Raw genomic sequence first — 25,417 nt, 5'->3', positions numbered from 1 at the left:
AAAATAATATTAATGAAGACATACATGCATTAGTGATGTCAGGCTGGTGATGGAAATCAGTGTAGTGGACTTTGTGATTTACTGCTGACAGCATTTGGTAAAGCAGCATTGTGTGAATGTATTATACTACCCATGACTGCATCAAAGAGTTGTGATAACCTTTGATATACTTTTTTTTTTTTTTTTTTTTTTTTTTTTTTACTTCTCCTCTTGATGAAGACTTACTAGTAGCTAGGAAAATGGCTTTGCATTGCTTCTGGTGTAACTTGTCCTAATCCTTGAATTTTACAGTCCTTTGAAAGTCAATGCAAGGAAAATAAGCTTTAATACATAAAGGGTTTATGCATTACTAAAACCCATATATAAATAATACTGAAACATAGGGGAAAACATCCCTAAATGAACATATTCTGTTTGTGAAAGAATATGGTGTTTGTAAATGAAGCAATTTAAACAGGTTATTAAATAATTTTTGATTCTGGTAATGCATGTACTGCTACATCTGGGTTTCTTACATCAAAAAGTCACTAGGGATATTTTGTTTTGTAGTGCAGCTGGCTTTAAACTGTGTTTGCTAACAGCTGGCGATCTTTTGCATATCCTGTTGTTTTTCTTTTAAAAAAATACACTCTTAGTCACAGTTCAGGCAACGTAAGAAGTTATGGGCCGTGATATATTTTAAATTCACTTTTATTAACCAGTGTCATCTATGTGTAGTGCTGTGGAAGAAATCACTTAAAACTAGGCCAGTATATGGTTACAAATTGACTTATTAAATCACTGTTCTTTAACTTTGTGACATCTGGGTTGGTATACATGATTTCATATCTGGTCTTTATTTAGGGAAAGCTCTTCATACGGAGTTTTTCTATCCTATTATTAGAAAAATAAATGGTGCTTTTCTATACTATTATTAGCAAAATAAATGGTATTTTTCAGAAACAGACCACCTTCCACATACATGTAACCTGCTCTGAGTGCAGATTTGAGTGCTCACTGTAATTCCATGCATGCTTTCATGAATATTTGACCAATGAAGACCTACAACAGTAATTAAGATATTTATTAAATAAAAAGGGATCTTGCCTTAGACACAGGTGCACCAAGTTATGTTTTTTACACAGGGGACGTTAGAAAGGCATCTTTATCCTGTACCTGTTGTAAACAGTTTGCAGTGAGAGGAACCTGAGAGCAGGAATCGCAGCAGGCCCTGAAGAAATACTGCTCAGGGCTTGAGAGTTGGGTAAATTACTTCTTTTGCCCTTGATGTTCTTTAAGATTATGACTTCCTCTCCAAAGAAATGCTAATCTGTAGGATTAGGATATTAAGGTAAAGATACTGTGCTAACTATCAAGGTATTGTTAATTAAACTTCTCTCCTTGTCAGTGAGTAGTTCTTCAAAAGTTTTATCAGCTGAATTAGCTTTTGACTGGAAAATTCTCTTAGGGTCAAATTCACCGAAACATTAAGTGTGAGGAAACATCTTGGACTATACTTATTGGAAGGGCATTTCACTTCCTGTCTAAAATGACTTTTATCAATTTGGAACATCAGATTTACTATCACTTTTCCACTTCTAGAAATATATTTTTCACATGTGTCAGGAAAGTACCTTATAAAGGTATCTGGATCCAGAAAACAAAACCAGGAAAAACATGTTCAACAGGAAAATATCTCATGGCAGAATGTTGCTTAGGTTTGAAGATTATTTTCTTGAGCTTTTTTTTGCATTCTGCTTTTACAAAACAAGTAAGTCTAATAGATTTTTGAAAAAAAGGATCATGTACATTGTAATCCATCGTGAATATAATATTTCTTAATACAGAAATTGAGCATTGCTACAGAGGGTTGGGTTGCAAAAGAAATTTCTGGAGCTTTTATTTCTAGGTAGTTCAGTGACACAGGCAAGAACATGAGCACTCTATTTGCTTATAATCAGAATTGCTTCAAGATTGTAAGAAATTTTTTGAACTGTCATACTTTCAAGTAAATTATTTTTCATTCATTACATCTGCTTTCTGCAGAAATTTTAATGGTGTTCTTTGTCATCATGGAAGGGAAATTCCACTTCATTTGTCACTTCTCATGTGAGAACTGTAATCTCTTTGCCTCATTGCTCGTATTTGTTCGGACTGTATCTCCCATTGTATGCTACTTTTCCCATACCAGACTAGAGTGGTCATAAAGAAAAATCCCAACTAAGTTCAGCATCTGTGGGTATTCTGGTAGTGTGCCACTGCAGAATTAAACCAGATTCTGGTCAATTAAAGAGACAAAAGTCCCTTGCTTTTCATTCCTTGCCCCCAAAATTTGTTTTCTTAGTTCTGTTCATACACAGGATCATGTAAGAATGTGACTTTTTTTCTGAACAAATCAGACCAGATAAAAATCTTTGTGCCCTTCCAGCATGTTGAATATTACTAGTGGAATTTGTGGAATTGGTTCCAGTATTACCTCTTGGTGACAAATCCATAAAAAAACCAATTAGTCAGGGTTTGGGGGGTGGTGATGTCTGTGTGTTTTTTGGGGTGGGTGGTTTTGGTGGTGGTTTTTTTTTTTTGGGGGGGGGGTTGTTTTGTTTTTTAAAATTCTTATATATTTAACATTACAAATTGTAGTTTGGGAAACTTGAATGAAAACTCAAACTGTTCCTCTGAATTCCAGAAATTTCCCCAGAAGGATTGCTGGAAACAATTGCTTTTCACAAAATGCCTTCTCCTGCTTTGAAGCCAAATCCTGCATGCTGGAAACAGGCTTCATGTCCAGATAGAAACCTTATGTGAAGGCCCAGCATAGGTCTTCATTAGGAAGATCATGTTGAATAGTATCACTTGCACTGAGCCTGCTAGAAAGCAGATCTGTTCAGGACAGAAAGTTGAGACATACATAGTAAGCATATAGTCTTTCTATAATCTTGATTTAAGTACAAACTAAAACTTGGTTTTGAAATAACTCCTCGTTTCAGAGTGTGCTTGTAGTCTCTTTTATGTGTCCATAAAGAAAAATCAAAATATTAGCTGCAGGAAAAAATCATCACAATCTTTTATAGATTATACCTCACCAAAGCTTTTATGTGGGTTTTTGTTGTTGTTGTTGTTGTTGTCCTTTTTGGTTTTTGTTTGTTTGTTTGTTTTTTACAGTATTCAAGTACAGATAGGCTGGAGATTCTTCTTGTTGCAATAAGGATTTTTGTTATACAGAGACAAGAATGTATTCTTAAACCAAAAATATAAAATGAACCCACCAGTAAGCAAGTTAATTTTAAGGGAATACCTTCTTGAATTATAAAAGCTGTGCAGGAGAAGAGAAGAAAAAAAAAAAAGGTGCTGTTTCCTGAGGCATCCAACTTCATTTTTACAGGCTCATTTACTATGTCAATTCAAATGCAATAGTAATTCATTTAGCTGTTGCTATTAACTCTTACGCCATATAAAGGCTGTATAGTGACAGCCAGAGTCCCAGGAAATTAAGCAGGACAATAGAAGAGCAGTATTAGATGGTATGGCCGCATATGGTCTCATCAATACATCAATAGGTTTAGTCATGCTTTTTGTCATCAGAGGGTAAGCCACCCATTTCAACATTAAATGGCTGTCACTTTTACTTTGCAAGTTATCCTGTGCTGTCCATTGGAAAGATTTCTGAACGAAGTCATAGGATTTGGCTTATTTATTCAAAATCAAAAGTCCTATAAAGAGAGTAGGAAAATCTGAGTTGAGTACACTGAAATATGTTAGGCTAATGTTCTTTTGTCACAAATTATTTCTCAAGTGCTGCCTAAAAATGTCATTGTATGTTCAGTGTGCACAAATTATACATACATAACATACCCTTGGAGAGGTATGCACATTAAAGCCAAGTTAATTTATTGTATTTCATATTTCAAGAAATAATCTTTGCATCATAGAAACTAGAGATGGGATGATCTGTGAGATCATTGTACCCACCCTACTGTTAATGCAAGTCTGTTCCCTGAAGAATATTTGTGTTTCAGCTTGTCTAGCTTTACACGGTTGTAACTGTGAAGCTTCAAGTCCATTGGGAGGCTGGGGTATAGCACATTTTTAAAGTATATTTCTCTAATGATCACCCTAAAATTTTTATTTCCTAAAGGCATTCTGCTATTTCTAGTTACACTTGGATTTATCTACAGTTCTGGGAACTATTAAAATCCTAATCAGTTCTTCCCTGTCTTTCATTTTGCATAATTCTAAATACAGAGTCATCACGTTCTCCCAGTCCCTGTGTGTTTTCTTGTAGCCAAGAATGGCATTATTCTCTTAAATTTTCCTTACAAACTGGTTGTTCAAGTAAGAAAATAATTTTTGCTTTGCTCAAAAATACCTCCAATCTGTTTAATCATTTGTGAGGTCTAAAAAACAGGACTAAGTTTCAAGGCCTTGTAGAGGCTTTATTTCTTTTCATGCTCTGTATGTGTGCACTTATGGTTTGTGATTCAGGGAACCTGTTATATACTCAGTTTCCATTTGCTGTGAGCCTAAAATTCACCGATACCACTAAGATGTCTAAAATACCATCCAGCCATCTTGAAGCCTTTATGTGCTATTAATGGCTGCGTATTTCCTATCAGTTCAATGTCATACTTTTTTTTCTTGCTATTTTTTTTAAGTATTTATTTAATCTTCTCTTTCTATGGACTTATTCTTCAATGTGATAACCTTTGAAACCAAGATAAGCTTAATTTTCAGGTGGGCCAAAGGGAACAGCAGTCCTCCAGCTCAGACCTTGAAGGTTGTTTATGTTTCTCTCCTCAATGATTTTAATAACCTTTTGATTTTTGTATTAGCTGTTTATTTAACTGCAGTACTCTTTCATGCTCATTTCAGTGTGTGACTAAATGGAGTACTAGGTTACACTATTTTTCTTTCAAAACAGGAGATTTTTCTTCAATAGTGTTGTTTACAGTTCTTCCTTGATTTTTGGCTCAGACTTTTCAGACCCACTAAAAGTGGAAAATTTTGTAAATAGATTATGTGAAATAGTTTAAAATTCAGCTAAATCTTCCTGACACCTTTACAACACTTCTGTTCAAACAATGAGCTGAAGTTTCTTTGTAGATAGCAGTACATGACCTCAAATGATACACTGGTTTAATCAAATGCCTGTTTTCTGGTTGCAAGAATAGAACTCTAATCCTCTTTTCTTTAGTGTAAATTCAATTGTTTTATTTCTCATCTTGAATAAATGGCTTCTGACTGAAATCTTGATTTTTTTCCTTGCCTCAGATCCTGATACTGTTTATAAGTATGTGACTAAGATATATTGTGCCTATCTGTGCCTAATGAAGCACTGACCAGACTAAATGATGAATGGCAGTTTAATCAATTCAGTTCACTCAGTAATGAGCAGACGCATATAGAACATAAATTTTAACCTCTTTTTATAAACACCTGAGTTTTTCTAAAATTTGAACAGAACTGTGCTTTCCAAAGTTTTTTTCCACTTTTCAATGCCTAAGGAGAAACTTTGTTTGGTATATCTATGCTTTGGGATGTAGAATTAGAAAATAGTGATACATGTATAATTTTCTTCTTCAAGAAATTTGGCTATCAGCTCTCATTGTCCTGGAACATAAAATTATTTCATTATTCAGTAGGGGTCAAAGCCTTCAGAGATGAGTAAAGTATGGGTTGTCTGCCAATAGTCTTAGTTAAGTGGCATCTATAAATACTCATCCCCGGCCTTAATGAAAATATGCAATCTATTTTCATTAAGTTGTTTTATTCTAGAACCACTTTCTTACCAATATATGCACACATATGCCTAAAATTAAATGCTACTTTCTGAATGCATCATCACGATGCACAAGCAAAGGTATGTAATTACTACATTCCAAATAATTTACTTCTAAAAACAAAGTTAAATTAGAGGTTATCACTGGGATTTGCTGACAGAGAAACACAACTCACAATTTCAGGTAGAGGTGGTACTGTAGGTAGTTTTGCAAATTCTGCGTTCATTTTGAAACATATTTTGGGTTATTGATTTGGCATTTGCTTTGGGTGAAGATTTTTTTTGGTGTGGTTACTTACACAGACGGTTGTACAACATATGTAGGTGTCTGCATGTGGAAGATGTAGAAAAATGTATGTAGAGAAATGTAATTGAATGAATTAAAATACATAATCAAATTCTGCATCCAGTTGGTAGCCAAGGGGCATGTTTTCCCTTAATTTTTGTTTGTTTTGTTTTTGTTTTGTTTTTTTCTGGGGGAACAAGCAGTTCGTGAACTCTCTTCATCCAGAAAAGATTCAAATGCAAGTTTGTAATTTGTTTTACTTTTCAGATGCAGGAAGTCCTCAGGTTATCCGAAATTTGGGCTTAGTCACAGAAACTTTCCTCAGCTGTTGAGAATCCATTCTCTTTGTTGTAGTTAGTATGTACCAGATATTTTTTCCCTTCTGATTCCCTAGTACTTCTGCCAGTGGCTTAACTGAATGGGGTGAGGGAGACTCATGTGAAGAGCCTTGTGTGACAGACCAGAGACAGGGGCTGTCATGAGGTGGCTGTTGCGGTGGGGAGAGCAGGGAGCCCATGGCTGCTCAGCCTGTTGCAGCACTTCTCAGCCAGAGCTTCTGGGAGACGGTGTCAGCAACCCCCCACAGCTATGGGCGTTGAGCTTCCTTCTTTCATGCTGGAAAAGTGGAGAAGAAAGCCTAAGCAAGCCCATCCCAGAAATCATCTGCAGTAGCTTAGTTCAGTGGCTGTGAGCAGTCACATTTCTTTTTCCTTTTTACTCATCTTTTTCCAGATTTTTCTGCTAGTGCCAAGCCCTTCCAGTGTGCCTCCATGCCGTAGTCCTGTCCCCATTCGTCTTTTCCCATATCTCATTGCTATTCCCATGTCCCCAGAATTTATTTGGGGGCATGAGTGTGCTGCTCAGGAAGCACTTGCACAGAGAGCAGCTGCTGCACCTTTATTGGTCTCAGCAGCTATCAACTGTATTCCAGCTACCTCTGTACTTGCCACCTGAAAAGGATTTGTATGTACACACCAGTTTTAGTAAATGCACATGCTTCTCCTTCAGCCTGGCACTGATTTTAAGAAATAAATAAATATTATTTAAATACTGGTAATGGGTTCAAAAATATTGTTGCTGGCTATTTAATCTATAAGAAATCTTTCTAACATTGCATACTTTCTTCTTTTTTTTTTTTTCCCCCCCCCCTCTATAGGGGCGTGGGTTGTATCTTTGTAGAAATGATTCAAGGGGTCGCTGCTTTTCCGGGAATGAAAGACATTCAGGATCAACTTGAAAGGATATTTCTGGTGAGTTCTTTATTGCTGAAATAATGTGCCTAAGACAACAAAGGTTTGATTGATAAATGTTCATATATTTCTTTGTGTCAGGAATTAAATCACTGATAGAGCCAAGGATCAGAAGCCTAGTCCACAAGCTAGATACAATTTACTTGATATGTTCTTGAAGACTGTGTAATAAGTTCAGATCCATTTTTTTTTCAATTAATATTTCTAAAAATCTACAAAAAGGTTTTTATACAATTTTGGAAAAAAGCTTTCCAAATGTAAGGCAATGGAAATACAGCCAGTTTGTAATCTTGACTTTGCAAGTGATCAAAAACGATAACTCTGGTTGGTGTTCTGTTAATATTATGCTAATATTGTAATGCCAATGGCAAGAATTTTTTGTGACATAGACATATAAAGGAGAAGTAAAATAGGAAGTGAGATGAGAAGCAGAATGGGAAATTAGAAATCATACTCAAGTTCAACAGGCGTCCTTGACTACTGCTTCTGCAGCCTGGTTGGGCCCTTCATAGGGTATATGGGTAGCTTATAGGCACTGATGACACAACCCACATTGGGAGTGAAAGAAGAGGTAATTTATATTGAGCATAAACCATTATTTACATGGTTTTCTTTCCAGGGTTGTGGTTTGGGGTTTTTTGGGGGGTAGGTGGGAGTGTGCGGTTTGGTTTTTGTGGATTTTTTTACTTGCTCTTTCTCCCATTGTACTCTGGGTTTGGCAGTTCCCTTTCAAAAGGCTCAGGAACAACTTTTCTTGGTTCTTTGATAAAAGGTTTTCATTTGCCCCTATGCCTGCTGGGAGCTGTGCTGTTGTGGAGTGGGTTTATTCAAGGAAGCCACTGCTCACCCAGATACTAGCAAAAGTGGCTTCCTGGTACTGTAGGGTGGCCATCAGGGAAAGTATTGCAAGAGCAGCTTCTTCCCTCAACCTGGCAATCTCTGTTTTGCTTCTGACCACAAATTTAGAATGGATGCCCAAGCACACCCTTGCTTTTAGAAAGTATTTTGTTAGTAGCCATTTATTTCAAATACAGAGGATTTATCTGGGATTCTTTTTTGGCCCATGGAGAGGGAAAGAAAGTCTTTCATAATGTGTTTATTTGGTGTTCATTCTTTCAGACTTGCTTGTACTGTATATCTTTTGTTGGGACTTCAGGGAATTTAGCAAGTGCTTTTAGGAATGACTCAGAAAAAAGTATCTCTCTAAACCAAGACCTTATTTGATTGTGATATAAAAAAAATCTTATTTTCTGTAAAATATTTTGTTATTCTGCCTGTTTGGCTAATACCCTGAAAATTCTGTGCTATGGAAAAGTAGCTGTGCCACAATGTACACAAGGAGGAGTTCTGAGCAGTTCCTGTGACATGACTAATTGCTTCATTTGTTCAACAGCTTGTGTATTTTAAGCTAGCAACTTCTGGGCCAGTTTTAAATTATTCTGCTTCTCTTTATTGGGAAGAAATGTCCTCATTTATAGAACCTGAAATTTTGAAAACAATAAATTCTTCTTTGGGGCTTCATCTCATTTCTTGTGGTAAATTTTTAGTGAATGGTTTTGCTATTAAAATTAAATAGATTTCTAACAGCAGAACTCAGTGCTTTCTTTAATGGGGCATTTTTGCACTATATCCTAGGAGATTTTCTGATATAGTGCAAAAAGTGATAGTGATAGGTGTATTATATAAACCTATTTTTGTATGCCTTTTGTATATTCTCATTTTCTTTCTCTTCCCTATCCTTCAATTATTTGTGTGTCAGACTGCCAAGTTAAATACACCCCAGGATGAATTTTGAGGCCTGCCAATTTTTAAAAATTCTGCAGCTGCAAATATTGAGAACGGTGTTGAAATAACAAAGGATAATCTCTTGATACTGTTTTTTTAATTTGATCTTTTACAAACCTTCAAATAAAAAGATAAAATTTTGGACTGGAGAGTTTTATGGTCCATTGTAAATCAGAGTTAATTTTTAAATCCCAATTAATTAGGCTTTCTAATGGAAGTGTCTATTTACCCTTAGCTAAATAGTTTCAGTGAGTGCCTTCCTAATGTACTCTAGGCATCATTAAGAATTTAAGTTATCTATTTAAAAGTTATAAAACAAAGGATTATTCTTGTATTTGAACAGAAGGATTCTGTATTTGAACAGAAGGATTAAATTCATCCATTCTCCAGTGAATTGTGCATAGTGTGGTACCTAATAGTGCTGAAGTACAGAATTAATCAGGTTGTTACACCAGATAACTAATACAATTAACTCCCACACCATAAGCACTTACACAGTGGTGAAAGGAACAGATCAAGCAATAGAAGACTTTTCCATGAAGTCTTCCTATAGTTCACATTTTCAACATCCAACAGTGATGGTTTTCTTGGAACAAGGGGTAGTCTTCTGAAAATGGGGTGAAATACGGTCGACCTTGATGCTAATCCTTTTGGGTTTGTAGTCCTCTTCTAAAATACACAACTTGCAACAGAAGGTATATATATTAATGTGTCATATCTGTTGTCGTTATTGGTCATAGCTACCCATCTATAAGCATGTAAGAGTCCATGTTGCAGCTTGAGGCTTTTAGGGAATCAATTACATTGTAGTAGGAAAGTCAGAAAATTTAAAGAAATAATAGCCAGGAAAAGTGAATAATGCGAATAACAGTTTAAAATTCATAAACGGCTGTTCGATTCTTTACATATTTACATAGTAAGAGTAGATGCAACCCAGCAAACCACATTTCTTCCTCTTTACGACTGATATTTATTTATGTTTAATAATGGCTCCATTAAGGGGTTGTGTTTAATAGTTTAAGAACAGAAATTGCTCTTTTAGTTTTGCTTAAGAAGTTTTCTCTTTAAGTTTGTGTTTCCTGACTTCTAATGATTGAAACATATGTGGGTTTTTAGATGGTAATATACACTGATTCTCCATTTCTGTTACAGCAGCTGTCTGTAGTAAGTGTTCTCAGGTTCCACTCTTGTGATAGACCTCAAGAAAATAGCAAGGGTTTATAAACCAGAATATGTTCTCAGAATTGGACCAACACTTAGAGATGTTGATGAATGAGCAAAACTACAAGTTTTTGTTGACACACTTTGGATCTGATAATAGGAATTCTTTTTCCCACCTATACTAAAAGTGTGAATAATCTCTTAAAAAAACTGTACTTACCAAATAAATGGAAATCACATGTCTTTTGCCTTGAAGTATCAAACTAGTGATGTGTCACCATCATTTTCAGCACAACTGAGAAGATCCAGCAAACTGTTGGTTTTGCCATTCTCTGAGACAAGCAGCTTGAGGTTTTTGTTGCAAGGTACTAGGTCTGATGGACCAATAATCTTATACAGCAATCTCAGCATTTCTATTTAGTCTTGTAATATGTGTGTAAGAGAGGGTGAAGCTTTGTTCAAGTACATGTTGAACAGTAAAATCATGGTAACAGGAAAAATATGTGAGGCAATCTGTTGAATCAAAACAGAACTGCACAAAATTGGGAAGTATCATTTGGCTTCTGATACGGAGTAGCTAAGATCTTTGTCAGTAGTTTATTCCTGTTGATCATTTATTAGCGTACATTTCTCTAGATGCAAACTTTGAGGTTTTCTATATCAAGGAGAACCTGCCATTATAAATAAGCTTTAATTATGTCTAGAAGTAAAAGCCTCACCAAATGCCTTCAAGCTAGCCCTGTGCTGGGGAGAATTGACAATTCCTTGGATCTGGTGATGATGAGCATGAACTAGTTGAGTGTTAAAGCTGCTTACGCTGAGAGGAGTGCAGTATGGCTGTGCGTGCCTTACTCTGAGCCACACTGCAGGTACCAACTTGGGTATAGCTCTGATTTTGATACAAAGATGTGCTTTTATACTTGCCATTCTTAACAGATTCAAACCAGATCAGAGTTGATTTCTTGTGCTAGCTTAATTTTTCTTCTGGAGAGAATATTTTTAAGTGGGACGGTATTTTTGTCTTTTCCATTCTACATGAGGTTTCTGAGAGGCACTACAAATCAAAGTGAATCTTCTTCCCTGGCTCTGAAGCCTTCCGGATTAAGGGAATAATCTGTGCGTTGGCTGAACTGCAGTCTTGTTGCCAACTACACTGAAAATTATATTTCACTGCAAGAATAATGTACAAAGAGTTCTCCTGGTAGTTTGTAGATCTCTGCACAGGCAAGGCAATGGTATTTAACTCCTGGTTTATCTATAAATGGGCATTCACTCTGTGAACGTGACGGAGGGATGCGTGCATGCTGCAGGAGCCTCACACTGCAGGTAACGTGGTGCAGCAGGAGTGGGAGTTTGCAGCCAGAAGCTTCTGTCTTTCCTAACATGCATATTGCAAAAAGCTGAGGACTTCTCTCTGGTCTTGGATGCTACTGTTCTGTTGGGTGCCATAATGCACAGTATTATAAAGTAATTACAAGAGAACAGTATCCATTTGTTGAGCCCAGCAGTCTGGTATGCCAAAGGGTGATGCCAGAAATGCTAGCTTTCTGCATGGAGCTGTACAGCAAAGACTCGCATGCGTTTGCAATTTCAGGTAACTATGAAAAATGGCATTTTGCTTCTAAATGGGAGTGAAAGTGCTACTTCAGTTACTGAAAATTTAAAAGGCTAGCAATATTTTTCTTTTTTTATATATATATACATATATATATATATATGACTACATGCCTGAAGTGTCTTGTATCATGTAATGCAAGCTAATAGTGTTTCCTCCGCAGCTCTAATTTTAACAGGACTTTGTGAAGCTGTGGAGCTTTCTTCATGTGGTTCTGTATCTGAAGGTTTGCTTCATGTCACTGACATCCTCTAAAGCCTGAAATAATACATATTAACAGGCCTCACTTTTGTTTAAGCTTAGAATGGACCCAAAGGAACCGTGCTTTCTAGTACATTGTGTTATTAACTTTCTGGAAGCTAGCAATGCTAAACCCAAGGGAGGAATACTTTTAACTATTGGGTTTTGAAGTTCACCTGTGTAATGAGTTATTTAGCAAAATTTATTGGTTTTTTATCCCTGTTTCATTATTTAATACATGTTCTTCTGTCACTTGGTAAATACTTTGGCTCTGAATCACAGCTGGTTCATCTCTGATGGGATGTGTTTGTGAGGCTGGACCTGAGCTGAAATTTTATCTTGTGTAGGCATGGTATCTATGGTACCTTATATGTTGTGGATGATGAATCTGGTTGGCGAAAAAGTCTTCATTTTTGTAAAATAGATAGTTCTTGCCTAGAGGGGGAAACACAGATTGTATTTTCCTCCCATATCTGTCTCTATTCCTCCCACCAATAACTTCATGAGGAAACTAGGGGGTTTTTTGAAACTAAGTAAGTAGAAACCTGACTGCTGAGTTCTGTCTTCTCTAACACAGCATGTAAGCAGAATGAGAGAAGTGGAATGTATTATATCCTGCTAATGAATTTACCTCAGCTTTGCTTTATTATAATGGTACGGAATACATTTCACTCCTCTTCAGCACCACTGAAATTAATTAAATAAATAGCAGGTTCTTTACCTGTGGGTCTTCTCATTGAAATTGTGTTAGCACTTACTCAGTATTTTACTGCAGTTCCCTGCAGGTTTTGCACTGATACCTTTTATAAGGTATCTTTCTGGTCTTTATGTCTTAGGCCAAACTTTAAATGGAGGTAATGCTAAACTAGGCAAGTATGAGATGAAATCTTTAAAATGATCTTTAAAAAACAAGCAAATCTTCTATGTATTCATGCTTTGTAAAGGATTTTGAAATTTTTTTGGTTCTTTTTAAGGAGCATCAGCTCAGTTTTAGCTCTCTGTGCTGTATTGTCTTCTGTATCACTGCATATACATGTTTTCCTTACAACAGAGCACAAGGTATTTGATACTAATTTGCATTCTTATAAAGTATTCCTGTCCTCACCATGTCCAAGTAGCCATAGTCCATGTTGTTCTTTGCCTTACATCATTAAACCCATATGGTATTGGATGAACAAACTAGGGCTAAGATTTTAAAATAGCAGTCTTTCGAAAATGTAGGAAATTTACTTGAGGAATATTGCCTATGTGTGTCAGGAAAAGGAGGCTTTTAAAAATACTGAAGTTATAGCTTGCATTCTGTTAACATTTCTTTTAGAAAAGGGGACACGTAACCTCCCATTTGTCCATGTTTAAAGTAATAAAAATACCCAGCAGTATACCATCAGCACTTGCCAGAGGAAGTACCAGATGGTAGCAGGAGGGAAGAGGAGGAGGGGAATAATAAGTGAATGTGTAACCCCATCCTTGACTTTCAAGGGCTGGCTGGATGTCAGCCAGTCACACAACCTGATGCACATAGGTGTCATCTTCTGCTTGTAAGAAGCTAGCTAATTCCGACAAAAGCCCTGAGCGTGGCTAGGACAGCAAGAGCTTGGCTTATTATCAGCTTGGTAGTGCAAAACATGAAGACTAATTGGCTATCAGAAAAAGAAAACAAATTAAGACATGGTTCAGTGGAAAACAATGGCTTTGTGGTTTTCTTTGGAATCGGAATGTTTCTTTAGTATCTGCCATATTTCAGTTGCTGATGAGAAATGGGCTATAATTATAAAGAAGCATTGTTTCTTTTCCAGGCTTGCCTCTGGCCTTCAGGAGAGTGGTTACAGGCAATACATTTGCTGAGACTCAGCTGGTGTAAATCAGTGCAGCTCTGTTTACTTACTCTGGTGTACGTCTTTGCAGGCACTTTCCTTCTTGGCCCCATATACCATAGAAAGGGGGTTTTTCCGATGTGAAATCTTTCTCTGTACACACATGCAGGTGACACTGAACAGAAATGGAGTTGTAGGCAATTTGTTCATATTACAAATGGAGCTGAAGCTCATTCTGAACAAAAGTATTGGTCTGTTATCCAGAAACTTAGGCTGTAAGGTAATAGTGCTGCGTAAAAGTACAGGCCCATTCATAAACCTGCTCTGATATGCTGGCTTTATTTACTAGGGAAGATAATAAATGATCAGACATCAAATATCAAATATTGCTTTCTCTTTCCATTTTGTAAATAAAGGAACAATGTTTAATATACTTGAATCTTCTCTTTTCCCTTTCCTCTTTTACTTGTGTCTGAATTGCTCATCACATGCCAAAAGCGAGTTTTCTGAAGTGCATCTTGATTGCCAAAATTGTTGTTTATAATGTGTAACTGAAGTTCAAGCATCCTTAAAGTTGAAAATGTCTAAAAATCAGCGTGAGGCAGTTTTAGGTGATGATTTTACAGACAGGTTATGAGAATATAAGATTGATATGCCTTACCTGTCTGCACACGTTTCTTGAAAGACTTCAAGAAGAGTAACTGATTTCTTCTGCCCTCTTAAGAACTGGTAAAAGTATATAGCTTTATCTGTCGTGGTATCTGGGGGAAACATCCCCTTCAGTCCATGCACATGCCTGAGGTACCATTTGCAAGAGGCCTAATTTGAAGAAAATAGACTCTAATGCCCGTTTTAGTGTTTCCTAAATCAGTGCCCTAGACTAGGTATAAATCTAGCAAGATGCTGAGCCCTTGCCATAAGATTGAGTGTTTTCAACTATCACTGCCATTTACACAAGCTGCTGATCCTCAATATATTTCTATAAGCTAAATGTAAATTTTAAGATAAGCTTAGTGATTTCAAGTGGTTTCAGGTTTTCAAGGGCTAACATTAATCCACTTTGATTAGGACAGCTGCTTTTCTAGTTCATTAAATGGCTATGGTTAAATAATGTAGGCATTTATTTTGACATATGTTGAAAAATTTGTATAATCTCGTCTGCGTTCTAAATATGCATATAAAAATGCTGTCCCACAATTTGTGTGTCCACTATTTGTGTGTTGTCATTACTTACATGACTTGCATAGAGAAAATAAGAAGGAACGCATCTCCCCTGAATTTTTGATTCCAATTGTTTTTTTTTATTATTACTCTCTTTTTGTTAGTGAAAAGTCACCAATAGAAAAATAGCTGCATTAGTTTGAAACTAAGTTGAAAAGTACTGGACAAAATCAGTATTATTAAGTAGGAGAAGGAAGGAAGAAAGGCTAAGAAATGGAATACATTCTACTTCATAAGAAAAATGTCCAAAGAAAGAGGACTTATACAGGAATTGAGAGTAGGAGAATCACCTGACTATGATCTTAAAATGAGAGGTATTCTCAACTGTTTAAGTGTGAAATGGAGTAGGTTCTGAAGTATACAATGTAACATTTTATTCCTGTTGCATTGGTTCTTCCTTCCCCAGTCTTCTGAGCGCTCCATTTAAAATAACTTGGAGGCCATGGCAAAACTGAATTCTCTAGCTGTCAGTTACAGGAGGAAAAATGTCCTGTGTTCATTCTTTGTCTTTAGAGTGTGCATGTATATCCCTGTGGAGCAGTACTTCTGGCAACTGAGGTCTGTTTCTGAGGACATCGGAGAGAGCTAATAATACATTTTGTGAGAACATAATGAGAATTCTTCATGGTGCTTTTTTGGGGCACAACATGATCAAAATAGCTGTGGTGTAAACTCTCAAACGTGTCAGTGATTGAGCAGAACAGCATAAGGTAAACCTTCAACAGAGTGCAGTATGAGGCAGTATGTATGTTCTCACGTAAATATAATTGCCCTGATGATGATTATGCCCAGAGGAGAAATCAAAGGAAATTTTTGGGCACCTACTTAATTGCACTGAAAATTTATGGTTGGATTTCTGTATCTTTTGATAGGTGAGAAATCAATTGACCTTGTAAATTTTCAATGTGGTTAAACTTTGCTGTGTCATAGAGAGGTGTTTATGTTTTTAGAATAACTCTTGCTCAATTAACTTTAAAGTTATTGGAAAATATTCTCCAGTTACTTCCCTTCTTCAAAAGGGATTTATTTGCATTTTAACTCATTTTCGATTTAAACCATGTATGCTTGGGGTGGTGGGGTGGGTTTGTGTGTTTCCTGAATATAATTGTTTTACAATAGATGGTAATTGCACTTTTCTCAGAAAGAGAAGTTGCATAAACTTTGTGTTGCTGAACTGGCCCTTCAAGTAAATTCAAACGGAATGCAGCCAGGGATTTTGTCAATCTGTTAGTTATTCTTCATGACTCATCTTGGTGTGCATCCATACAACATGTTGCCCTAATTACTTTAAAAGAGCCCTTAATAATTTGGATGTTGGAGATCCTGGGCATTTTGGTATAGTCTGCTTTGGTCTCAAGACTGAGATACTTGGTTAATAACATTGCTGTACTACTGGACCAGCTTGTTAAGAATGTACTAGTATTGGTCCTTTCTCTTGAAAAGGGAGGGGCAGAGATGAGGTCCTGTTGACCTCACGGCATCATATCACTTTATCAACTGCTTAGCAGTTCAAAGCAGGGTAATAACTAGCAAGAGCAAATCCTCTTTTGTTTGTTCTGTGGAGCTTTTCATTAAATCCCTGCAGTACCCTATTCTTTAAAAAAAAATAATCATCAGACTAGTGAATGTAGCTGAGAACTACAGATAGTGAAACACCTGTTCCTACTAGAGTCATCTTTTCTCTGGGCTTCATTTACTTTCAGTAAAATGTACTTTCAGTGCACCTTCCTACCACTTTTGCTTTATATTATCTTGTTCTTGCTAATGCTTTCATGGTTTTGTTACTTTTGCAGCCTTTTAACAAGCTTCATGATAACTTCATGCTGCTCATCTGCATTCCTCACATAGTCCAAGAGATCAGCTGTGCCTACACTGTTGAGAGGTTGATTTTTCTCTCTGATAACTTGTGTAGTTACCCTTGTTTCATTGGTTTAACATCTGCCTTTCTACTAATTTAGTAAGATCTTTAAAGTTTACCTCCGATTTGCATTGTAATAGCAGCATTGCTTATGTTAAAGAATTAATGTAGCTGGTGTTACTGTTCTTGTCCTTGATTGATCCCCCATAATTTTTCAGCCTTTGTGTCATCAATATTTCAGGCCATGCATTTCTGTGGTCCTTAATATATTGGAAGTGAGGGATAAGAAACTGTTAACTCCAGCATGTCTCTTCCTCTCCATCATTATTGACTACTGGTGGTACTGAAGCAATTTGTCATGTGTCTGTGTAAATTTTCTTTTCTGTATTTGCATATCCTATTTATTTATTTATCCATTTCCCCCCAGTTTGTTGTTTGGTTGGTTTTTTGTTTTTTTTTTTTTTTTTTTTGGGGGGGGTGGGGTGGGAGGGTGGTGTTTGGGTTTTTTTTCTGAAAAAGAGCAGAATGTGATATGCAGGTGTTACACAGCTCCATTTTTTTGATGATTTGCCTTCATTCGTTCATCACACTTCATCACTGATCATTTCATCACAAGCCCCCTCAATAACCTTTTGGAGCTGTAGGCATTATAATCTCCAAGTCCTGCCAGGTCCTCGCAGCTCCCTTCTCCAGTGAGTAGAGAGGAGCAGTTCCAGCAGCTCCAGGGAAGTAGTTCTCTTTTGCCCAAAAGTGAGGGTGCAAAGAACAAGGACTGCCACTGCAGCTGCCCTGCACGTGTCTTAGAGGAAGTTTAAATGGAGACAGAAGATGAGTATACCCTAATCCCTCCTGCCTTATGTTTTTGAGAGCTCAGAAGTCACGGGCAGTTACTGAGTGCACTAATGTCAAAGCAAACAAATGGGTTCACTGAAGCTGGGAGTGCAGCTGCCTCTTCCAGTTGAGTGACACCTGCTTTCACCTTCATTTAAACAAGTAAAATGCAAAGTCTTAGGCCACCTGCCAGCTGATTGTTAAAACCACAACTGCTAAATAAATGCAACAGCAATAAATGGTTAAATTGCATAGTTCCCAAATTTCAGAAAATTTGAGCATCTCAGCATTCCGCACTCTTTCAAAACCCGCTTCTTATCTCTACATTTGGGCACGTACCTTGTGGTGTCAGGGAAAATGAGCACATTCCTCTTACTGGACTTGCAGGGAAATGGGTGAAGAAAGTGTCAGGAAGATGGGTAGATGCTCTAGCGAAGAATTCACTGGGAACTTCCGAAGTTCTCTGGAGTGAGATGTGCTAGTTTGCTAGGCTGCTGTGGAGCATACAGATTGTATTCAGCCATAGGCTCCCCATTGATTTTACTGTCGTCTGGATGAGAATGAGTATCTCCCTGGGATTATGCCCCAATCCCACTTAAAATGTCTTGGCTGCTTTTATAGCAGTGTCTCCATCAGAAGTAGGCTGATACTTCCTCCATTTTTAGGGAAAAACATATTTCTATACTACTGAGAGACTTCAGTATTTCATTCTGCTTGCTTGTTCTATTCCAGTGACTCAGAAGGATAGTCAGAAGTATAAAACTCTTGCTCTTTTAGCAGCAAAATACTGCTGTTTGGAATGAATACACCAAGCTTCATGCTGTGTCATTTTTTGTAGGAGGCACACTTGAAACTGAATCACTTGAAATGGATTTTTAGTGATAAGCTTAGACATTTTAAAAAGTGATTTGATATGGGAATCCTGATAAGGTTCAGTGTAGAATTCAGCAGGGTATTTAGACATCCAGGAAGAGTGTTCTTATAATCCACCACATATACCAAACACAATTGGAGCTCATTATTAATACCCTCACTGTTTCAGAAATATTGTAACACCTGGACCTACACATTCTTCAAATGGCAGCATGACTGGCTGCCTTCATTTACTGCAGATTGAACAAATGGTTGCTTAAAAAAGCTTGACGAAATACCCACTGCTTCATTGGGCTCCGTGTGGCTGCATGAATCTATTCAAAATCGAGACTATCACAAGATCAAGACCTTAGCTAGCAAAATAAAGATTGGCAAACTTCTGAATGATCTGATTGGATTCTAGCATCGTGGTGTTCTGTGATGCTGAGCACCAGGCTTAATATATAGGTCTCAGCATAGGTTACCTCCCCAGGATTTTTAGGTGAGGAAAAAAAAAAAATCACAATACAACTTTTTTTTTCAGACAGTGAGCTCAGCAGCTCAGCTAGCCCAGCTATAATATTCTGTCTGCCTTAGTACAACAGCTTTCCTCTCCACTGTGGATGTATTTCTGTCGCATAAGTGGCACATGTCAATTTGCTGTGTGTCTGCTCTTCCTTGTGCGTAAGGAATGGCGAGTCCCTCTGTGGAGTTGTAATGAGGCACACTTGTTCCTCCAGTGTGTTGCGACGTCGCACCATGCCAGAGACAAAGGGTTTCCAGTATCTGAGAAGTAAAGTGTTCATCACTGCTTTGGAGTGGGGTTTTGCTCTGGGAAGACATGGCTTGGTTTCAGTAAAAACCATTGGGTCAGATCCTGGTGCAGTGATGATCCTTATCCGGAATGGATGCGATCCAGTATGTGCTGCTTTGTTCAGTTGTAGTTAAAAAAATATATAGTGATGAAATGTCATTTTATTTTATTTAAAAATTATGTTCTTGTTATTTTTGTCATGATTCATATGAAGATGCAGAAACTTGGTCTGTTAATTACTTAAATAATGTCTGCAGCTGAATGGCAGCTTTAAGCCCTTAAATACCCTGATGCAATGGTGTAGCTTTGCCTGTGCCAGTGAGCTTGGACAGTGCAACACTTGGTAGGAATTTGTGTGTGTTAACTGAGCCGGTTTTATTGTCTTCAAAAAGACCATAAAGCCAGCTTTATGATCCAAAAGGAGCATTGCTTTTCTGATTTGCCAGCATTTCCAAAAAAACCCTACATAGTACATACCTGGAATTCAAATTAACCAGCTGCTGAGCCAGCACAGCAGGCCTTATGGAAGTTTATTTCATAAAAGTTTCCCACACGCTTTTGGCTTTTTTTTTTTTTTTTCTTCCTTTTTTGGTTTAAAGGAAAAGGTTGGTAAAAAACCTTGAAATCTTAAAAGGGTTTATTTAGGAGAGGACTGTCTGTTTGTGTGGGTTATTCCAAAGGTTTTGCAACACAAACAGGATAGGAAATCTGAAATGCAGAGTATATACACCTTTCTGTGCAGAGTAAATCAGAACAGATTTTAAAGGATATGTAAACAAGCATGACTTGTGAGCCAGGGGGTTGTCTGACAGAAAATTGCTGTCTTCCTTCTCCTTTGCAGTGGAGAAAATCATTGTTTGTCCCCAGTGGTAAGGAAGAGACCTTCCCGCACAGAAAACAGAAGCAGCTGCTTCCTTGTGTGCACTAACACCAAGATCTTCCTTGGTGAAGTCATTCCCGAGCTCACAAGCTCTGGCAGTGCCAGAAGAGCAAACTTGCCTCCTTGGAGGAAGGGCAGAGAAATCTGTTGAGGTCATCTGTAGTCTTCTACATGAGTTTTCTTCCCAGTCTTTTCCTGATCAGCAGCTTTGAGGTCTACAAAAGCTTCCAAATTCTCTTCTCTTCTTATTAAGGATCAGTTTCATACTCTTGAGGTGTTTTATCATTTCTGCAGCTCCAGTGCAGATATCAGAGACACTAAGTCTAGTTTATTGTCAGGATTTTTTTATTCTGATGATGGGATTGTTTGCTGGTGGAAAGAGACTCCTCAGCACAGGGGGCTGTGAAAGCTGGAGGGACAGGTTCTCAGTTCTGCCACTTCATCATGGAGCATCCCTCACAGTGTCCTCTTTTCACTTTGGAGCTAAACAGCATCTCCTTTAAGCATGCACTATGCTTTTTTAATTAGCTTTTAATTTTGCTAAATTGCTGCATGGTTGCACTGGTTTGAGAAGAGCAGCAGCCTGTCAGGAGTTTGCCTTTGCGTGCCTTTTACTGCTAATTTCAGATTCTGTCTTTACAGCATAGGCGCCTCTGCTTTCAAAAAGTCTGCCAAATCCTGTTTTATTAGTGTTTTTAGCATTTGTCTCATTCACAGTTACATTTTAGTAAGAATCACTAAACAAAGTTTCTTCCACCATGTGAACCGTTATGAAATTTTAAGTTACTAAAATAGGGCATTACGATGTGATGTACAGTCCACCTGTAGGAAGAGGATGCTACAGCCCAGTACAAGAGTTTGTTTTACATTTGCTTTTTTCTCATTATGAAATATAGATTAGATTATCTGTTTTTTCTCTCTCTCCAATTTAGATTGGATTATGGACAGAATTACTTTCTAGAAGTAATCTCATTGACAGAGCTGTTTCTGTGATTCAGAATTTAGTATGTATTTAGTAGGTCCTTGTCAGAATAAACAAGTCTCTCCTGACTGAACAGTTAAGGACACTGGCACATCAGACCTCTGTATGCTTTGTTGTAAGGCTGGGGATTTCATTGAATCCTGTCCTGATGGTCTGCAGTGCTGGGTCTCTGGTGATGCCTGATCTGTTGTTCCCCCACCTCCTCCCAGCTGTTGCACCCAGCTTGTGCAGAGAGAGTAGGCAGAGCGTGGCTCTGTGAAGACAAGTGTGTTTATGAAGTCTCCAGTCTCCGTCATCTTCATCATGTTAGCACAGTTGCAGTGGTGTCTCTGTCAGGGTCCCTCAAAAAGGTAGCAGTGGTTACCATGGGCATGAAGAGAATGATGAGTTTATTTGTGCCACAAACAGCATGGAAACAGCATTGGGATAAATTTAACTTTTCAATCCAGGCAGCTACTCAAATTTCATTTATATACACAAAGTAAAATTGGAAAAATTACATATTAAAAAGGTTTCCTGGCAACACTTCTTTGTATTTTGCCTCTATGGGAAAGGATGTTAAGAACAGTTGGGTGTCCTTTACTGTTTAAAGTACCTAATTTTTAATCCTTGACAGAGCTAAAGCACAAATACAATTTTTTTTTTAATTAATTGTGTTGTTAAAATTTTGTAGGAATGTTGATAGTAATTTCATGTTTTGCTTCCCTCATCCATATTGGCACATTACCTAAATGTTTTTGAAGCCAGCTTCATTATAAATCACTCCTTATGCTCAAAGCAGGTGATTTTATTACCCATGTATAATAAACTACAATATTCCAATTGATGCCTTTAAAGAGTCAGCCTATTGTTGTAGGTGAACCTCGTTCTGTTCTTACTTCTTTTTTCAGCTTAGAGAATAAGCCTCAGTGACTTCTATTCCCCCTCTGCCCCCCCAGTGCAGCATCACTTTACATACAGCAGAAACAAGCTTATGAGGTTGGTGTGGAGGTGCCTTCTCTCATTTTTGTGGCTGTTGTGTCCTGTACTCATTGTCTCTGTAGCAGGTACTTCTTATAGCTCTTGAAAGAATTTAATACCTTGCCTTTTTTTTTTAAGACAATAATTAGATCATTCACAAATTAACATGCAGAAGTTCTCTGATCAGCTTTTTTCTAGCCAGCCTTCTTTGCTCTTAAATCCATAATTCTGATCTAATGTCCTCGATGAATGCAGATTACATTAAACATATTCTGCTACACATGACTATTGTGCATATAAAAAGGTGGTTGTTGAATTTCTTTTTCCTTTTACCATGTATCATCACTTCAAAGGTTTTTTTATTACCTTGATAGCATTTACAGGGATATAAGGAAACAAAAAATACAACTTGTTTTATACATAAGAATAAGAATTTGAAAGTCTGATTTTGTATGTAAAGAATTATGGGCTCTTGTTTAACACTTTCGTTGTGAAGAGGAGTCATGCAAGTGATGTTACATTTTCTGTATGCTTAATATGTTGCATCTCTAGTTCACTAGTATTTTCTTCCTTACCTCTGTGGGAATAATGAAGGGATGTTTTGATGACAGTTGACTGAAAAGAATACGGAAAGTGTTTCCTACGTAAGAAAAATAGGTTTTACTAAAGTACAGTTTTCAGGCTCTGAACAAGGTCTTTAGTGTTTTCTACATGTGAGGAAACTGCCTTGATCACATAGTTTCACTTCGGTTGTTTTAACTTGGAATTGATCTGGATTCCTGGTTTAGGAACTGTGTGTAATTTTTGCCATTCATTTAATGAAGTAAGGCTTGATATTTTAAATCTCAAGGACAGTGAATAAGGCATATGGTCTTTATTTTTCATGAATCCAAGTGAATATATTGTTGCCATCTTAGCTGACAGACATTGTTTCTGTAATGAAAAATCAGGTGACTTTTCCATTGCAGCTGGGAACCCTGGAACATCCACAACCTTCCCAAAGTTAAAATGTGTTCGGCCTCAATCTAACAAACGCGTAAGTGCATTACACAAACGGGTAGATTTATTGTCCCTTACAGAAACTGAACTGCTAAGCTCCTGATGTGAAGAAATGACTGATATTGAGGCAATTCCATTTCTGTCTCGATCTGTTAGATATTAAACTTGACACTCAGCTGTCATCCATTGTGCCCAGCAGAGAGTCAAAGGAAGCCTTGCTGCAGTTGTCAATCAGCAGACTCTGAGTCAGCATGCATAATACACAAATAGTTGCTGAATTATTTTTTTTAACCCTTGATAGTAAGACCAAATGCTGAGCTGAAGGACCAAGTTCCTCCTTCGGTCTTTACTACTGGACATATGTTGTGCTTGCTGACATTATCAGGTGGCAATGCAGCACTTTCCCTGATTGTGGAAGATGTGGTTAAGATCTACCTAACAGTGACAACTCTGGAAGGGAATGCATCAGTAGGTGGATCATCTAGACAAATGACTTGGCACCAAAACAGACTGCAAGAGAGAGAGAAAGATCATGTAGCTTCTCCTCTTCCAGACCAGATGGGAAATTCCATGTTCAGAAGTGGCTCTGGGAGTGATGGAGCTGCTGTAGTGAAAGCCTGGAACTCGCAATGCTTTTCAAGATCCAAATCTAAAGTAGTAACGTGCTTCCCTCTAATGAAAAGGAAAAGAACTCGGGTTTTGACTATGTTGAAAGCTTTATTAGATATGTATGTTTTGGAAGTATATAGCAGATTTTTATTGAAAAACACAACTTCTGAAACCTCCGAAGCTCATTCAACAGAAGGGAACTGCTGATTTGGAAATGGCTCTGCAATATTTATCCTTTTCCTCTTTTTATGAAGTTCAGTTCCTCAAACAGCTGTAGTCTCCCATGGTACATCATAGCCAAGGACTCACTCAATCTACTATGTTGTAGCCAGCAAATAGGAAGACTGGAACAGAAATATCAATGATCCTTAAAAAGAAAAATAAAATAAGAAAACATTTTTACATCTAGCTTGTAACTTTTACTAGTTGAAATCCTAGGGCATTTTTTCAACGAAATCCTCCTTTTATTAAAAGGAAAAAATTCACTGTCCTGACATTTTTTTGACTAAACTTCGTTCATCAAGTTGATCTAATGTAAAAGATTTGAAAATCGCTTAGCCTGGTTTCTGTAAATTCTGTCTAAGGAAAGACAGCTCATTTGCATGCTGATCTTGTTTTTCATTCTGCTCTGTTGCTACAAAACCCTGAATAATACCACAGGCTGCACATTCTTTGTCTTGTTGAAGTCCAAACCATCGCCTTTCTTGAGCGCTGTCAGATCTAATGGGTTAAAGCATTATTTCAGTTATTTACAGCTTTGTATATTCAAAAGTTGCAGTGCAAATGGAAATGCTTGTTCCTTATTAATTATGCCAGCACTTGGGAAAGAGCTGGTGGGAGAGATTTCCACTGCTGCTCATCTCACAAGAGATTCAGATGACTTCTCTGGACAATTTGTTACCCAGAATGACCTTATTGCATGGCAGTAATCAGGAACGTTTTTGCGTTCGAAGCAGAGTACAGGACAATATGACTAATTGTGTTGGTAGAGTGGCATAACACGCACCGTAAAATAGTGATTCCCTTGCACACCAGGGAGCAGGTTAATTAAGGGAATGATGAGTCTTTGTAAAATCAGATGCAAACTTTTTTCTTATATTAAAAAATTGAGGCAATGCAGTAGACCTTAATGCATTTGTGCTGTGTTTCCTGGGAGATCTTTCTGTATCATGCTTGTATATGGAAATTTGAACAGCAGGTTCTGTTTTCATAACTTTCTGCCAAACAGTAACAATGTCAACTGGCAGTAAGGGTATTTGGCCTGTACCCTGATGTATTGTAAATCTGTTATTTTTATGTAAATAGATTCCTTACTCTACAAATTAGATTAGAATCTGATTCTGATTTTGAACAGGAAGTTTCAAATGAGAAGGTCATTTTACCTCATTTGTTAGGGAACTAAAGAGCCCAGAGTGGTGTATGTACTGTGGAACAGCAAAACCCCAGTAGGTTTTGGAGTTTTTGTTACATAAACCATAACCATCCTGGTCCTGGGAAAACATTAC

The 25,417-nt window shown here is 37.3% G+C and overlaps 1 protein-coding gene across 2 annotated transcripts in view; it reads left to right on the top strand.

Annotated features, from left to right (window-relative positions):
* CDK14 (cyclin dependent kinase 14) overlaps positions 1–25,417 on the top strand; it is a 316,643-nt gene that overhangs the window by 184,394 nt on the left and 106,832 nt on the right. For both annotated transcript variants that reach the window (XM_040592698.1, XM_040592699.1), the window contains one exon: positions 7,198–7,291. In XM_040592698.1, the coding sequence (XP_040448632.1) occupies positions 7,198–7,291 (94 nt within the window). The remainder of the gene's footprint in view (positions 1–7,197; positions 7,292–25,417) is intronic.

Source organism: Falco naumanni, chromosome 4, assembly GCF_017639655.2.
Source record: "Falco naumanni isolate bFalNau1 chromosome 4, bFalNau1.pat, whole genome shotgun sequence".
NCBI lineage: Eukaryota > Metazoa > Chordata > Aves > Falconiformes > Falconidae > Falco > Falco naumanni.
Note: the sequence above shows the minus strand (reverse complement) of the source record. Positions and strands in the feature narration are given on the sequence as shown.